This window comes from Euleptes europaea, chromosome 3 (assembly GCF_029931775.1).
Source record: "Euleptes europaea isolate rEulEur1 chromosome 3, rEulEur1.hap1, whole genome shotgun sequence".
In the NCBI taxonomy this organism is placed as follows: domain Eukaryota; kingdom Metazoa; phylum Chordata; class Lepidosauria; order Squamata; family Sphaerodactylidae; genus Euleptes; species Euleptes europaea.
In genome coordinates, this window is record NC_079314.1 from 114,269,834 (window position 1) to 114,286,938 (window position 17,105).

The 17,105-nt window shown below is 48.3% G+C and overlaps 1 protein-coding gene across 1 annotated transcript; it reads right to left on the minus strand.

The window, feature by feature from the left end:
- Window positions 1-281: 281 nt before the first annotated feature.
- On the minus strand, window positions 282-14,889 carry PROSER2 (proline and serine rich 2). The gene is made up of 3 exons (XM_056845930.1): window positions 14,752-14,889; window positions 3,364-3,604; window positions 282-1,321 (listed from the first exon to the last, which is right to left on the minus strand). The coding sequence occupies exons 1-3, from the start codon at window positions 14,887-14,889 to the stop codon at window positions 282-284; spliced, it is 1,419 nt and encodes a 472-aa protein (XP_056701908.1).
- Window positions 14,890-17,105: the final 2,216 nt, after the last annotated feature.

A 17,105-nucleotide genomic window follows, 5' to 3' on the forward strand; every position in this document is an offset into this window, starting at 1 on the left:
GGGGGGCTGCTCAGTTTGGACCCAGCTAGCAGATGGCCAAGTACGGCTACACATATTGTCATTCCTGGCTAGGACCAAACCAGGCAGCTCCGGAAGTTCTGCTGCCACCACCAGCCACCTCTCATGGCAGTGGCCCATCGGGAACTTTCCCGTCACATCGAAGGGCCGATCCACCCCTGCATGTAATATTTCCCGCACTGGAAAGGGAATTGTCCTTGGCCCTCGTTGGAAGCAGTCTGTCGGGGCATGAAATTTGCCATCCTTCCATTGACATCCTTTGGTTAATCCTTCAGAAGCCCAAGTTTCCGCAGAGCCTCCCTCCTCGCTTCCTCCGTTGAGCCGCGGCCGGAGAACTGTACGGTGACGCCTTGGGGTCTCAGTCCGGAGGGCCTAGGGAGCGAGCCAGACCTCTTCCTCACCTCCAGGGCGATATCTGGCTGCCGGTGGTCACAAAAGCTCTTGGCATTCTGCCGAGGGAGCTTGCCCTCCGCGAGAGCGGCATCTGGTTTGAACGCCACGGTTTTGCTCGCGCTGGGGAACGGATCAGGCTCGCGCTTTAAGATGTCGTGAATGTTTCGGTAGCCATTCAACAGGGCCGGCGGCTCTTTGGGTCTTTCATCCTTTGGTGTGGGAACGCTTGGAGATTTCTCTGGGTGAGACTTAGCCTGAACCAGAGTTTCTTCGGCGAGGCCGGGTTTACTCAACGTGTCATTCCTCGCTTGCTCCGAAGACAAGTCCCGTAAAGACGAACTTCTACTGGGACCTGAGAACTCGTGTTTCTGAAGTCTCTCTTCCAGCTCACTGATCACCAAGACTGAACCGTTGACGTTGGCTAACACCTGGGCTTTGAGTTCCTGGACGTTGACTGCGGCCCTAGAGATAGTCTTGTTGAACTCTCTTTCGCTCAGGTTGGTGATGCTGATGTTGCTGGGAAACCTCTGGGGCTTGGGCAGGGTCGGAGGGGGAACGGACGACTTGAAGGGCGTGAATCGCCCTCCGTTCCGCTTCGGCGAAGAAGCGGGCGTCCTCCGCTCTACGGATTTCTTCTCCTTCGGGGAACCGGGAGAGAAAGGGCCGCCCTCCCCGTGGTTTTCAGACATTCTCTGAGCAATCACAAGCGGGGTGGGGACGGAACGAAGCAGTCTAGGGTGCTGCGCGGGGACCGAAGTAGGATACCCCTCGTAGATGGGCAATGGAGGCGCTGACGGGAGAGCTGGAGAAGGGACAACAGAAGGGACAACAGCATCAGCGCAGACGTTTCCATCAGGGGCACTGTTGACCTCCAGCTGATGTTTATCTAGTTTGCAAACCTCCTCCGAGTCTGGATAGGGAGAAAAAAAAGAGACAATGGTCATTTATGCATGGGAATTTTACCTGGGGTTCGTTGCTCGCTGGACCCACACTTTCCTGTTGGGAATCTACGCACTGAAAGTCTTCAAGCTCAAATCAAGTCCCCGCCCCTTTAAATGCTGCTTTGTAACTGGCTTACTTGTAGGGCTTAATGTGAGAGAAAATCCCCCCCTCCAACTCAATTGCCACATAAAAAAGCATTTCAAGAACAACAAAAAGAAGGAGCAATCTGAAAAGAAGGGGTGGGAGAGAAATCCAACTCTCGGTTTTAAAAACATTTTTTTCTGCTCAGAAAGAGCTCTGAGGAAGCAGGAAGTATTTGAATCCTCGCCTCTGGACATGCTGCTTTGTAACTGGCTGTGAGAGAAACCAAGCTTGTGTGTCCCGCACTTTGCCTTGTGCATGGGGGTTTCACCCAGGCTGAGCTCTGAACTTTTATGGGGGGGGGGGCATGCTGAAATATAGGACAACCGAAAGATACCAAAAACCTCCACCCAAAACAGCTCTGTGAGGACTGAGTAGCAGAGCAGCTGACGGTCAGGACTGATTCATATATGAAGGAGAATGGGGGTGGCAGAACGGACTGCACCACTTGAGACTTTGGGTGGACAATTCCACCACCAAATGTCCCTCTGGATGATGATGATGAAGAAGAAGATGAAAAAGAACATGAAGACGAAGATGAAAAAGAGTTGGTTTTTATGTATGCCGACTTTCTCTACCACTTAAGGAAGAATCAAGTCGGCTTACAATCACCCCTCCCCACAACAGACACCGTGTGAGGTAGGTGGGGCTGAGAGAATGTGACTGGCTCAAGGTCACCCAGCTGGCTACATGTGTAGGCGTGGAGAAACCAACCCGGTTCACCAGATTAGCCTCCGCTGCTCATGTGGAGGAGTGGGGAATCAAACCCGGTTCTCCAGATTAGAGTCCGCCACTCCAAACAACTGCTCTTAACCACTATACCACACTGATCTCCAGGAAAGTGGAAAACAAGCCCATCAGGCTCTAGCCCCATCCTTGCTTTTTGTGCTGGTTTTCTTTTTTCCCTTTTTTTTTTGCAGGGAGTTTTTCACAAAGTATTCCAAACTTGGACCCCTTCAAGCTCCCTCAGCAGCCCGAAGGGGTCCAGTCCCTTCCCCCGCCTCATTCTCCTGGATGCGTGAAACAGGCCTGAGTCAAAGAAAGAAGAGGGGCTAGGGTAGAGCAGACAACTCAAGTACCCAAGAGCTGAAAACCAGAGTCCAGTATCACCTTAGACTATCAAAGTGTATCCCAACGTTTGCTTTCATGAATCGGAGCTCACTTCATCAGATACAGTCTGTGCTCCCATTAGGCAGATACACGCAATGGATGAATGCTTCACACACCTGATGAAGCGAGCTCTGACTCACGAAAGCTGATTCTGGAATAAATTATGTACGTCTTTAAGGTGCAAGGTGCCGCAGGACTCCTGTTTTATTTTGCCGCCACAGACGAGCCCCACTACCCATCTGGAATATCCCCCCTTCCCATGATTCCTGGCGAGCACCCAACTTGTTATCTGTATTTGGGAGGTCAGGGATCGAAGGGGGGAGGGGGAGGGGGGGGGAGAGAGAGAGAGAATGGCCTTTTACACAAGGAATTTTTTCCCGTGGTCCCCCCCCCCCCGCTTCGGGGGTTCCCTTTGAATATGCATGCCTTTTCTGATCGTCAGAGGTCGTCTCACTCTCCCTGCGCGCTTCTGTGCGTTTTGCCCGCATTTGCCAAATTCTGGCTAAAATGGCATCTGGAAAACGCGGGCAAAATGTGCGGGGAGAGCGAGGCGACCTCTGACGGTTGGAAAAGGCATGCATAATCAAACGGAGGCCCTGAAGCAGTCGGCGGGGACGACTGCGAGGGTAACAGCTCCGCATAAAAGGCCAACGACTGGCCTACAGCCACCCAATGACTTTGCCGCCAAGTCATGACTTAAACCCGCGACCTCCCCAGTCGCAGGTCACCCTCTTAGCTACTCGGCTGCCCCCAACTTACCTGCTTCTGTGTGTCGACTGCAAATAACGTCTTGACTGCTGTTCTCAGGCACTGACCGGACCAAGTCTATGATCTCTTCTGGCTCCGAAGGGCTGGGTGCGTTTTCTTGCGTTGTCCTTGGAGAGTGAAGGCGAAGAGCTTGTTCCTCCAAGTCATCCTCCAGAGCATCAATCGTTTCTTCAAAGAACAGGAGGACATCTTTTTCCTCGTGACTGAGGTATCTCAGGGTCTCATCGTCCTCCTAAGATTTTAACAACAAACAGAGAGAGCATGTTTGGATATCGAGGAGGTTAAGACGTGTCACCCCCCTTCCAATGTTTGCAGTCAGCCCTTGAAGAAATGGACACGGTGGTGCCAGCTGGAATGCAAACAGGCATAAGAAGAGCCTGCTGGATCACACCAGCAGTCCATCTAGTCCAGCATCCTTTCTCACAGACAAAAACCTGGGCTTGTCCAAAAGCAAAGACAGAGGAGGGAACTGGGAACATCTGAACCAGACCCTATTGAGATCAGGCTAGCCGGGGCCATCCATTATAAGCTGAAAATCCAAGACACTCAAACGAAACCCCGCAGATGGATCGACCCTCTCACCTCTCAGAGGCACATCAAAAATGCTGTAAATCTTAAGCGAGGGACGTGCTTTTCGAACTCGGCTCTCGGTCCCTCACACTCACCACCTCCCCTCTCCCACCGGCTCCACTGCCAGGATTCTCTGCCCCTCTTTTCAGAGAGCCCTCCATCACCAGGTGTGTTTTTTAAAATTAAATATTTCATTGTTTTTGAAACACAAATACAACACAAACACAAATATATCACACACATGACTTACAGTCCTCTTACAATACTTCTTGCTAGGAACAAGAGCTCCTTCCAATGTCGAATATAGGCAGAGCTGTTTCTTACTGTGTGTGTGTGTGTGTGTGTGTTAAGTGCCGTCAAGTCGCTTCCGACTCATGGCGACCCTATGAACGAAAGTCTTCCAAAATGTCCTATCTTTGACAGCCTTGCTCAGATCCTGCAAATTGAAGGCTGTGGCTTCCTTTATTGAGTCAATCCATCTCTTGTTGGGTTTCTTACTATATAGTCTAATATTACTCTTTTAATACTTTCCTTTAATGCTTTCTTTGATTAATCACTGATTTAAGCCTATTAGTCTGCAATCTTTATCCAGTCTATATATTTCTAAGCTTATTAAATTTATTTATACCTTTTATTGATGCCTTCACATTTTCGTTTTCTAGATATTAATTCTACACCCTCCAATCAACGCTTCTTGGTTATTAATAACAATACTCTGCAATTCTTATTACCTACTAAGAGACCATATTTCTATTGTATCATCAATCCATTAATATCTACTCATAGAGCTGGAAGGGCCCATAGAGCCCATCTACTCCAACCCCCTGCTCAATGCAGGATCAGCCTAGAGCATCCCTGACAGGTGTTTGTCCAGCTGCTGCTTAAAGACTGCCAGTGCGGGGGAGACCACCACCTCCCTAGGGAGCTGATTCCACTGTCCAACAACTCTTACTGTAAAAAATCTTTCCCTACTATCCAGCCGGTACCTTTCTGCTCACAGTTTAAACCCATTATTGTGGGTCCCATCCTCTGCTGCCAACAGGAACAGCTCCCTGCCCTCCTCTAAGTGACAGCCCTTCAAGAGAGTAATCCTGTCCCTCCTCAACCTCCTCTTCTCCAGACTGAACATTCCCAGGTCCCTCAGCCTCTCCTTGAAGGGCTTGGACTCCGGGGCCCTGGTCATTAGGGTTGCCAGGTCCCTCTTCACCACTGGCAGGAGGTTTTGGGGGCGTAGCCTGAGGAAGGCAGGGTTTGGGGAGGGGCTTCCATGCCATAGAGTCCAATTGCCAAAGCGGCCGTTTTCTCCAGGTGAACTGCTCTCTATCGGCTGGAGATCAGTTGTAATAGCAGGAGATCTCCAGCTAGTACCTGGAGGTTGCCAACCTTACTGATCATCCTCATCGCTCTCCTATGCACCCTGGGTTCTGTCCCTGGCAACATACAGGAACAGATATACATTTTTAAAAAAAATACCTGCCTTGAACGCCTGCAGCGTACCGATTCATCGCAACGTAGTAAATCACACACCTACCCCAACCTTCCAGACTTGGCAGCTAAACTGCGGGTGTACAGTTTTCCATGAATACTACCCTCCTCCCCCCAGGCTCTCATAAAACAATACCGAAAACAAATATAAAGCCACACAAGTCTCACCACAAACCCAACTAGGCTATTCTATGTCACACAAAACATGTAAATCAGGTCTGGAGAAATTTCCAACTCTATCAATTTATTTTTATCCACACGTTCCAGCAAGGAGTTCACAGCAGGATGCCTGGTTCCCCAATTTTGTCCTTGCGGCAACCCTAAGAACATAAGAAAACCGTGCTGGATCAGACCCAGGCCCATCAAGACCAGCAATATATTCACACAGTGGCCAACCAGGTGCCTCTAGGAAGCCCCCAAACAAGATGACTGTGGCAGGATTATCCTGTCTGTGTTCTACAGCACCTAATATAATAGGCATGCTCCTCTGATCCTGGAGAGAACATAAGAACATAAGGAAAGCCCTGCTGGATCAGACCAAGGCCCATCAAGTCCAGCAGTCTGTTCACACCGTGGCCAACCAGGTGCCTCCAGGAAGCCCACAAACAAGACAACTGCAGCAGCATTGTCCCACCTGTGTTCTACAGCATCGAATATAATTGGCATGCTCCTCAGCTACTAGAGAGAATGGGTATGCATCATGACTAGCATTCATTTTGATTAGGAGCCATTGATTAGGAGCCCTCTCCTCCATGAACATGTCCACTCCCCTCTTAAAGCATTCCAAGTTGGCAGCCATCACCACATCCTGGGGCAGGGAGTTCCACCATTTAACTATGCGTTGTGTGAACCCTGTGAGGTAGGGGCAAGCTAAGAGAAACGGCATACCGCTGGATCGAGGGGGAGTGGGGATTTGAACCCAGGTCCTTCTTGGACACTACTAACCACAATGGCCTGACATGTTTTACCACCAACATCCAAACAAAAGACCAGGTTCCAATGGAATGGGAAACTGTGGCTCGCCACCAGATGAACCAGTTTTAAAGAAACTTTTAGCCTGCTCATGTGAACGCTTAGGGTTGCCAACTGAGTTGGGAAATTCCTGGCAATTTGGGGGGCGGAGCCTTGGCAAGGCGGGGTTTGGGGAGGGGATGAACCTCAGCAGGGCATAATGCCCCAGAGTCCACCCTCCATGTTCTCCAGGGGATCCGATCTCTGTTGATCTCCATTCCATCTGATTAGGAGAAGCAAGACTGAATCCTCGGAGGTCTATCTGCAGATGTATCCATCCATTTCATGGTTGGAGGTTTCATATTTCGTGTGAATTAACAACGGACAAGCTGAAGAAGGATCTTCGAAACGCACTTAATTATCTAGAATTCGCGTTCCTTCTCCATTGGACCTCATGCTCTATACCACTGGTTCCCAACCAGGGGTCCATGGACCCCCAGGGGTCCGCGAAAACTAAATTAAGGTCCGCGAAACAAAGTTATAAACCCATAATTAATATTTTCAATTAAAAGTTCTCTATTATAAAAATATACATTCAAATATTATTCTAAGTTTAATGTTTAACTAACAGTTATGATTAAAGTTTATTTTCAAATTCTCAGAATTTTTATTTTAAACCTTGGGGTCCCTGCACCGAACAAAAAAGTCCTAGTGGTCCCTGGTCAAAAAAAGGTTGGGAACCACTGCTCTATACGGACTGTGCGCTTCTACTTTGTGATGTACACATGTTGTGAATTGGACTTCTTGTCTTCTATTGTTAGATTTGTGCTATTCATGGCACCTGTATATACCGCTGGCTTGCACACTTGATTGTTTTTTGCGTTTATACATGTGGACTCCTACCTGGCGGTCGGCAACCCTAAGAATGCCACTCCTCTCATCCACCCCGAATAATTGTTTTCTTCTGCTCCAGGAAGAGGACAATTAGTCGCCTCCAAACTGGCCAGAAGTGCGCTGCGCTCTTCCCTAGGTCTGAAATTAAACCTGGGTTTGGAACACAGCCAGCTTGCAGGGTAACACCGGCAGCCAGGGGAGAACAACAAATTAAAACGTGCCCCAAACGCAGACGACTTTCATTAACCGGACCAGCGCGAGAGGAGGACGTTTTTGTGCCCCAGGATCCTCTTGGCTCATTCCTTGAGCAACAAGCTGCGGTTTGTCATTATGCCTGAACGACCCTAGTGCGTTCAGGATGGCACAATTTTCATTTATTTCCTTTTTAATTTATTTTCAGATTTCTAGCCCGCCCTCCCCGGCCAAAGCCAGGCTCGGGAGGGGGGGTTACAACATGTAAAATTTTACATCAATAATATTAAAAACTTAAGGCAATAAAACCCAATTAAAATTCAACAAAGTCCCAAGATGGTGCTCGATATCAACTCACACTGGCCAAGCAAACAGGCAGGCGTCCCCCACCCCAGATCAAACTGTCAAAATACATAAGGTAGGAAGGTAGGGGTAGGAAGGACAGCAATTATAGTATCTGCAGCTGCCTTCAGCGATAGACCTGGCGGGAAAGCTCTGTCTTGCAGGCCCTGCGGAAATCCTTAAGGTGAAATGAAGGGCTTCGCTTTGCGCTCTTGCCAGTTTAGATAATGTGGGGGAAATGGTTTCCCCAGCTCAACAGCGGTCTCTTCCACTGGAAGAAGAGTTGGTTTTTATATGTTGACTTTCTGTACCACTTAAGGGAGACTCAAACCGGCTTACAATCACCTTCCCTTCCCCTCCCCGCAACAGACACTTTGTGAGGTAGGTGGGGCTGAGAGATCTCTAACAGAGCTGTAACTTGTCCAAGTTCAGCCAGCTGGCTTTGTGTGTAGGCGTGGGGAAACAAATCCAGTTCACCAGATTAGCCTCCGCCACTCATGGGGAGGAGTGGGGAATCAAACCCAGTTCTCCAGATCAGATTCCACTGCTCCAAACCACCGCTCTTAACCACCACACCACACTGGTGATCTCCTGCTATTAGAACTCCTGCCATTAGAACTCCTGCTATTAGAACTGATCTCCAGCTGATAGAGATCACTTCCCCTGTAGAAAACGGCCGCTTTGGCAATTGGACTCTACGGCAATTGGACTCTACGGCTATTAGAACTCCTGATATTAGAACTGATCTTCAGCTGATAGAGATCACTTCCCCTGGAGAAAACGGCTGCTTTGGCAATTGGACTCTACGGCAATTGGACTCTACAGCAATTGGACTCTATGGCAATTGGACTCTACGGCTATTAGAACCTCTATTAGAATTGACCTCCAGCTGATAGAGATCACTTCCCCTGCAGAAAACGGTCGCTTTGGCAACTGGACTCGATGGCAATAGGACTCTACGGCTATTAGAACTCCTAATATTAGAACTGATCTCCAGCTGATAGAGATCACTTCCCCTGTAGAAAACGGCCGCTTTGGCAATTGGACTCTACGGCAATTGGACTCTACGGCTATTAGAACTCCTGATATTAGAACTGATCTTCAGCTGATAGAGATCACTTCCCCTGGAGAAAACGGCTGCTCTGGCAATTGGACTCTACGGCAATTGGACTCTATAGCAATTGGACTCTATGGCAATTGGACTCTACGGCTATTAGAACTCCTGCTATTAGAACTGACCTCCAGCTGATAGAGATCACTTTCCCTGGAGAAAACGGCCGCTTTGGCAATTGGACTCTACGGCTTTGGCAACTGGACTCCTCAAACTCCGCCCTCCTCAGGCTCCGTTCCAAAAACCTTCCGCCGGTGCCGAAGAGGGACCTGGCAACCCTAAACGGGCTGGAGCCAGGGCCGAAAAAGCCCTGGCTCTCGTCGAGGACAACCGCACCCTCTCGGAGATGGGGACCACGAGTAAGTTATCAGCAGTTGACCGTAATACCTAATTCGGAGGGTATACCAGGAGAGGCGGTTACTGGCCCAGGTCCTAGTTACCTGGGAAAAGAGGCACTTGGGGTTTTTCTAATTTCGATTCAGCCGAGAAAGAATATTGACGTTTGCAACAACAACATCAAAATCCAACTGCCAAACAGCAGTCTTGCATCTCTGGGGAATGCCATCCATCTTCATAACTCTATACTTGCCCAACCGAGGTAGTGACGCCTTTTCAAAGAAAACCGAAAAAACAAGAAAGTCTTCGTTGGAAATTATCCTGAAGGCTCTTTGGTAAATGGGGAGACGTTTACCGGATGGGCTGGTGACACTAAGCAGTGCCTGACATTATAAAATAATTTCCACTGTAATTAAACTCTGCAAAGGGCAACAGGCCTCCTGAAGTCTCCCTGGTTGCATCCCGCTGGAGCATCCCTCCTCCTCCCTACACACACCACCCCCGGTCAGCTTTGGGGCACCATCAAATGATGCAGTGTGAGAGGAGTCTTTAGGTCAAAATCTCAGCTTGGAGTGCAAACCAACCAAACAGCGACGAACAGTCACGACAGTGTTGGAAAATGCTGGAGAGTCTAAGTGAAATAGAGCAACAAAAAATGGGGGGAAATCAACCAAATACATGGATAGAGCTTCCTAGGCTGAGCTGTGTGTGTTAAGTGCAGTCAAGTCGCTTCCGACTCCTGGCGACCCTATGAATGAAAGTCCTCCAAAATGTCCTATCTTGGACAGCCTTGCTCAGATCTCGCAAATTGAGGGCTGTGGCTTCCTTTATGGAGTCAATCCCTCTCTTTTTGGGTCTTCCTCTTTTCCTGCTGCCCTCAACTTTTCCTAGCATGATTGTCTTTTCCAGTGACTCTGTCTCATAATGGGACCAAAGTACGATAGGATCAGTTTAATCATTTTAGTTTCTAGGGTCAGTTCAGGCTTGATTTGATTTATAATCCCGATTTGGTTTTTTTTGGCAGTCCAGGGTATCCGTAACACTCTCCTCCAACACCACATTTCAAAGGAATCTACTTTCTTCCTATCAGCTTTCTTCAATGGCCAGCTTTCACTCCCATACATAGGTTGAGCTACAAACTATATCTATATATATATCTATATCTAAACACACACACATACACACACACACACACAATATACAAACAATAATTAAATTTATTGCAAGGTGTACTCTATAAAGTTGTTAAAAACACAGGGCCTGGAATACAGGCTACATATAAAAATATTAGTTATAAAATTCTTATACATAGTTGATACACAACCAATGTAAATGACCAATGCTAGGCCAGACGTCTTTCAGCCTGAATAGGCCTTCCTCAGTGGTCATAAATAAAGTTATAAAAAAAACATCTGATTTGGGTTTACATCAAGCCACACAAAATATTAGGTATTATATGGCCTCTTATATTCAAGGATTTTTGTTTTAAAAAAATCTAGTTATGATATGGGTAAAATGAATAAATGATGGTCCAGGCTAGCCTGATCTCGTCAGATCTCAGAAGCTAAGCAGGGTCAGCCCTGGTTAGTATTTGGATGGGAGACCACCAAGGAAGACCAGGGTTGCTATGCAGAGGAAGGCACTGGCAAACCACCTCTGTTAGTCTCTTTCCATGAAAACCCCAAAAAGGGGTTGCCATAAGTCGGCTGCAACCTGACGGCACTTCACACACACACAAAATGAATTTGGCTTTCTTTTTTGTCTCCCTTTTCTTATGGTTTTCTCTTTTCAGATAAAAATATCTCATAAGGTTTATTTCCAAATGTGTTTTTTATAACTTTGTGTTGTGGGGAGGGGAAAGGAAGGTGATTGTAAGCCAGTTTGATTCTTCCTTACGTGGAAGAGAAAGTCGGCATATAAAAACAAACTCTTCTCCTTCTTTCCCCTTATATCTCGACAACAAAAGAGGCTATTGGCTTAGTTTTTTCTTTCTTTAAATGAAAGCTGGAAATTCAGGGGAGCTAGCACACTGAGCATTATAATGATGTGTCAGTGGTGGATTTTGAGGGGGGGGAACCCTTCCCCGCCCCGGTAGCACAGTCAGAATGGCCACCGCGGGGGACTATCCCTATACACAAATACGCGTGCCCATTTTTCACAGGCTCTCAGGCAAGAGCCTAGACAAAGCAACTCAGCAGCGGAAGTCTCTCAGATCCAACCCAGACTTCACACCGCCACATCCATCATTGCAACGTTACGCGGGCAAGGACGGCGCGCCCACTCGCGTCCGCACTGCTCCGCAGAGCCGCTCACAGCCGACAAAAACCACAAATCTGGAACGGCAGCATAATTGCAGGATCGGGAAACTGGGAGAGCAGCCTCCCTCACCTCCGCCGCCGCCGGTGTTTCGTCAGCTTGCTGGAAGAGGGGAGATCGTCCCTGGGACGGCTTGGTTGAGGTTTCCAGCGGCTCCCTGAGAGTTTAATTGCTTGTTGTTAAGGCTGTTTTATAGAAGGCCAATCTGCCAGAAGAGTAGGAGGACACTGATCCTCAACACACACCGCTCAGATAAACTCAACCCAGGAATTCTGGCTCACAAATCTCTTCCGATTGGTGTTTTGGAAAGAGGCGTTCAACACTTGTCCGGCTGCCAGCGCTTGCATTCATCCGAACAACTCAGGCTTTTTTTTTTTTTACTCGCAAGGAAGAAAGGCAAAGTTTCATTTGCAGAGACCGGTCTTTTTGAAAAAGGCAGCTCTTTCTACGGCCGTAAAGCGGATTAAAGACTTTATTGTAATCGCCGTCTTACTGTTCGGTTTAAACGTACACCTGGAAAGAGTCCTGCAATCCACACCACAAATACGAGCAGCCCTTTTTCCATTTAACTGTGTGTGTGTTAAGTGCCGTCAAGTCGCTTCCGACTCATGGCGACCCTATGAATGAAAGTCCTCCAAAATGTCCATTTAACTAGTTAGGGACTATACGGGGAGGGGGGGCGGGGAACAGTCAGGCTTAAAAAAAAAAACACTTTATACTTTTTGGTTCTTGTAGGTTATCCGGGCTGTGTGAGACACTGTCCTTCAGTGTTACTCCTCTGAAGATGCCGGCCACAGCTGCGGGCGAAACGTCAGAAAAGAAAATACCAAGACCAGGGTCTCACAGCCTGGATAACCTACAAGAACCAATGAACTCTGACCATGAAAGCCTTCGACAATATTTTTATACTTTTTTAACGGAGAGCTTCACGATTTAATCCCAAAAGCAGAGCTGGAGTGGTGATCTACATTTCTTTGCGCACAGACCGAGAGCGGAGAGGACCAGGGTTCCAAATCTGCTCTCAGCCACCGGCCAGTCACTCACTCTCCGCCTGACCTCCCTCACAGGGCTGTTGTGGTGGTGGTGGGGGAAATGGAACAGTGGGAGAACCGTGAGCCCCGAGCTCCTTAAGCCCTGTTCACAGGTTATGGTGAGCCCAAGTACAAATCCGTGTACAGAATACACTTGGTTTTTTTTCCGCGCATGTGCCGAATAATTTTCACGTTATGTTCAATGCATGTGGAGCTGAAGGTGGGATTGAAGCTCACCGTTCATCCTGGTACAGGTTCCCAGTTTCGTTTGTAAAGTAAACACTCATTGGGTTTCTCTTACAAACAATTGTACAACGTGCGAACATAAGAAAAGCCCTGCTGGATCAGACCATGGCCCATCAAGTCCAGCAGTCTGTTCACCCAGTGGCCAACCAGGTGCCTCTAGGAAGCCCCCAAACAAAGTGACTGCAGCAGCATTATCCTGCCTGTGCTCCACAGCACCTAATATACTAGGCATGCTCCTCTGATCCTGGAGAGAATAGGGATGCATCATGACTAGTATCCATTTTGACTAGTAGCCATGGATAGCCCTCTCCTCCATGAACATGCCCAAGCCCCTCTTAAAGCCTTCCAAGTTGGAAGCCATCACCACATCCTGTTTTGAATCTCTCGCCCTCCAGCTTCAGCAGATGACCCCGCGTTCTGGTATTATGAGAGAGGGAGAAAAAGCTTCTCCCTGTCCACCCTCTCCATACCATGCATAATTTTATAGACCTCTATCATGGCTCCCCTTAACTGCCTTCCTGCCAAGTAGCAGTAATCTTCCTAAGTGCCTCTACACACACATATAGATATCTTCACAACTACCTACGCTTGGTGCAAGGTCCAGGCTCAGTCAGACACTCTCAGCTTAACCTACCTTACAGGGTTGCTGGGAGGGCAAAAGGGAGAGGAGAACCATGTAAGCTGCTCTGAGTCCCTACTGGGGAGAAAGGTGAGGTATACAGGGAGTAAATAACAAATTTAAAAAATCGGGGTCTCTGAACGAGCTCACAGAAATGATGTGGCCTGCAATAGCCCCTACCAGATGGATCCCAGGTAGGGTTACCAACATCCAGGCGGGACCTGAAGATCCCCCCCTACTACAACTGATCTCCAGGCAGCAGAGATCAGTTTGCCTGGAGAAAACGGCTACTTTGGAAGGTGGATTGTACGGCATTATGCCCTGTTGAGGTCCCTCCCCTCCCCAACTCCCCTCCCCAAGCTCCACCCCCAAAATCTCCAGGAATTTCCCAATGCAGGGCAGACTGTCCCACGCTGAGAGCCAGCGTGGTGTAGCGGTTAAGAGTGGTGGACTCTAATCTGGAGAACCGGGTTGGCTTCCCTACGCCTACACATGAAGCCTGCTGGGTGACCTTGGGCTAGTCACAGTTCTCTCTGAACTCACCTGCCTCACAAGGTGTCTGTTGTGGGGAGGGGAAGGCGATTGTAAGCCGCTTTGAGACTCCTTAAAGGTAAAGAAAAGCGGGGTATAAAAACAAACTCTTCTTCTTTCTTTCTTTCCCCTCTGCTTTGTCCACTCCTCCTTCTCGCAGATGGATACCAGGCCCCCGCCCCAATGGCCAACCGCAGGATAAAATACGAATGTGGAAAGAGATCTTGCTGTGGCAAAGACACTGAAGTAGAAGGGTGGATTTTGAGGGGCCTTGGCTCAGTGGTACAGCATCTGCTTGGAGTGCAGAAGGTCCCAGGTTCAATCCCCGGCATCTCCAGTTAAAGGGACCAGGCAAGTAGGTGATGTGAAAGACCTCTGCCTGAGACCCTGGAGAGCCATAGGGAGGGGCTGTGGCTCAGTGGCAGAGCATCGGCTTGGCATGCAGACGGTCCCAGGTTCAATCCCCGGCATCTCCAGTTAAAGGGACCAAGCAAGTAGGTGATATGAAAGACCTCAGCCTGAGACCCTGGAGAGCCGCTGCCGGTCTGAGTAGACAATACTGACTGATGGAGCAAGGGTCTGATTCAGTAGAAGGCAGCTTCATGTGTTCATATGTGTTCATGTGACCTTCCCTGGACAAAATTAAGAGCTAACAAGGATGCTCTTATCAAAGGTAATAATGCAGCTGCTTCACTCAACAGTCTGGCGACTAAAAAAACAGAACAGGGAAGACGTCAGCAAAGTCCTGCACTTACCAAGTTGGAACTTCTGTGCCTCGAACGGCCCTTTCCGTTCTCCAGCTGGCTGCTGCTTTTCCCAAAGTTCCCGAATTGACACTTCGGAGGAAGTTCGCACACCATGCCGGAAAAGTCTGACATCATGTTCCTCGGCATCCCACCCAGAAGAGAGGGCTCCTTCCACAGAGGGTATTGCGCCAGCCACACCGCACAGAGCGCTTCTGACGACTCACGCGAAACTCAGAGGCATTTCTGTAAAAGATTGGGGGGGGGAGAAGTTATTGGGTTTGAAAGCAGAACTTTCTCCAGTTCTCAAACAAATTCAGGAACTATTCCAATACGCAGTTTTCTTGGACCCTACTTGGCATCGGTTAGAGGCAAATGGTTATATTTTCTACCGTGCAGAATCCTTCCCATCTCAATCTCTAATTCGGGGGTCCCCGACCTTTTTAAGCCTGCGAGGAACCTTTGGCATACTGAGATGGGGGGGTACACCTACAAAATGGTTGCCCCAGCAGACAGAGCCAACCACGAAATAGCTGCTACAAGAATCAGAAACAACTGCAAAATGCCAGGGAGCAGGTTATGCATAACTCGAATAGTAACTCTTCAAGATTTCAGACTGTAGAAGAGGAAGAAGAGTTGGTTTTTATATCCCGATTTTCTCTACCTTTAAGGAGTCTCAGACCAGCTTACAATAACCTTCCCTTCCCCTCCCCACAACAGACACCCTGTGAGGTAGGTGGGGCTGAGAGAGCTCTAAGAGAGCTGTGACTAGCCCAAGGTCACCCAGCTGCATTCATGCAGAGGAGTGGGGAAACCAACCCAGTTCATCAGATTAGAGTCTGCTGCTCATGCGGAGGAGTGGGGAATCAAACCTAGTTTGATTGGGGAGGAGAGGGACTTCAATGCCATAGAGTCCAATTGCAAAAGCGGCCATTTTCCCCAGATGAACTGATCTCTATTGGCTGGAGATCAATTGTAATAGCGGGAGCTCTCCAGCTAGTACCTGGAGATTCTGGAGACAAGCGAGGCTCAGTGCTGCAATGGTAATGGAAAAGATCCACAACAGCACTCACAACTATAATAACAAAGTAAGGATTTATAAAGTGAAAAAGGTGCAAAAAAGTGAATATATATACATGAATACAATAGGGTACAATAAGATACAAATTATCAAAGGAATCCAGCATAGACGGAAATTCAATTGAAGGATATAAGCATCCTGTAAGTCAGGTAAGTCAATGTATATTATATACAGAGAAGAAATAACAACATGTTGTGGACAATATACATTGACTTACCTGGCTTACAGGATGCTTATATCCTTCAACTGAATTTCCATCTATGCTGGATTCCTTTGATAATTTGTATCTTATTGTACCCTATTGTATTCATGTATATATATATTCACTTTTTGGCACCTTTTTCACTTTATAAATCCTTACTTTGTTATTATAGTTGTGAGTGCGGTGGTGGATCTTTTCCAGTACCTGGAGACTGGCAACCCGAGGCCAGGGCCGGACCATTCCCCACAATGCAACCATGCCCCCATTTTCTAAACCGTTAGGAAATCTAGCAATGAGCAAACAATGCTCCTAGGATGCAGTTCCCTCTGTGGGGTGCCACCGAGATTGCCGGCAACCAGCCACGGCTGGCATTAGAGGGCATCCCTCCAAGATGGAACAGCAGGCTTGCAGGAAGCTCCCCCTCCCCTTTCAGGTGCATTAAATATTAAACTCCCTCACTATGGTTCGAGTCATGGGTAGTCAGGAGGCTACCGGAGGTCTCTGCAAACGCAGCCCACAGGAAACCAACCACGGGAGAACATTGTCCCTGAGCATCGGTTTTCAGAGCAACACGGAAACCGTTTTGTGCCTCTAGGCGTCCACAAAAAAGACAACTGCAGCATGAGTCGCACGTTACCTTTGATACTTTTTGCAGGACAACGATTCAGCTCAACCCCCCCCCTTCTGACTATATATTACTCTTCCTACACACTTGACACTGACACTGTCCTTCAGTGTTACTCCTCTGAAGATGCCGGCCACAGCTGCGGGCGAAACGTCAGGAAAGAAAATACCAAGACCACGGTCACACAGCCCAGATAACCTACAAGAACCGACGAACTCTGACCGTGAAAGCCTTCGACAATATTTAGTTCAGGTGCCCTCACCCACAGGAAGATTCGGCCCTGTGGCCGCCAGTGCCTGACCTCTCCACAGTCCCATTTTAAGCCTGACCAGGATACAATCTCTCAGGAGAAAAAACTTCTTCCAGAGCTATTTGCCTGCTCGTTCCCTTCCAAGAAGGTTTAAGAGCTTGCAGAACCGTCAGATCCTCTTTTGCAGCTTTCAAAATATGGGAGGGGC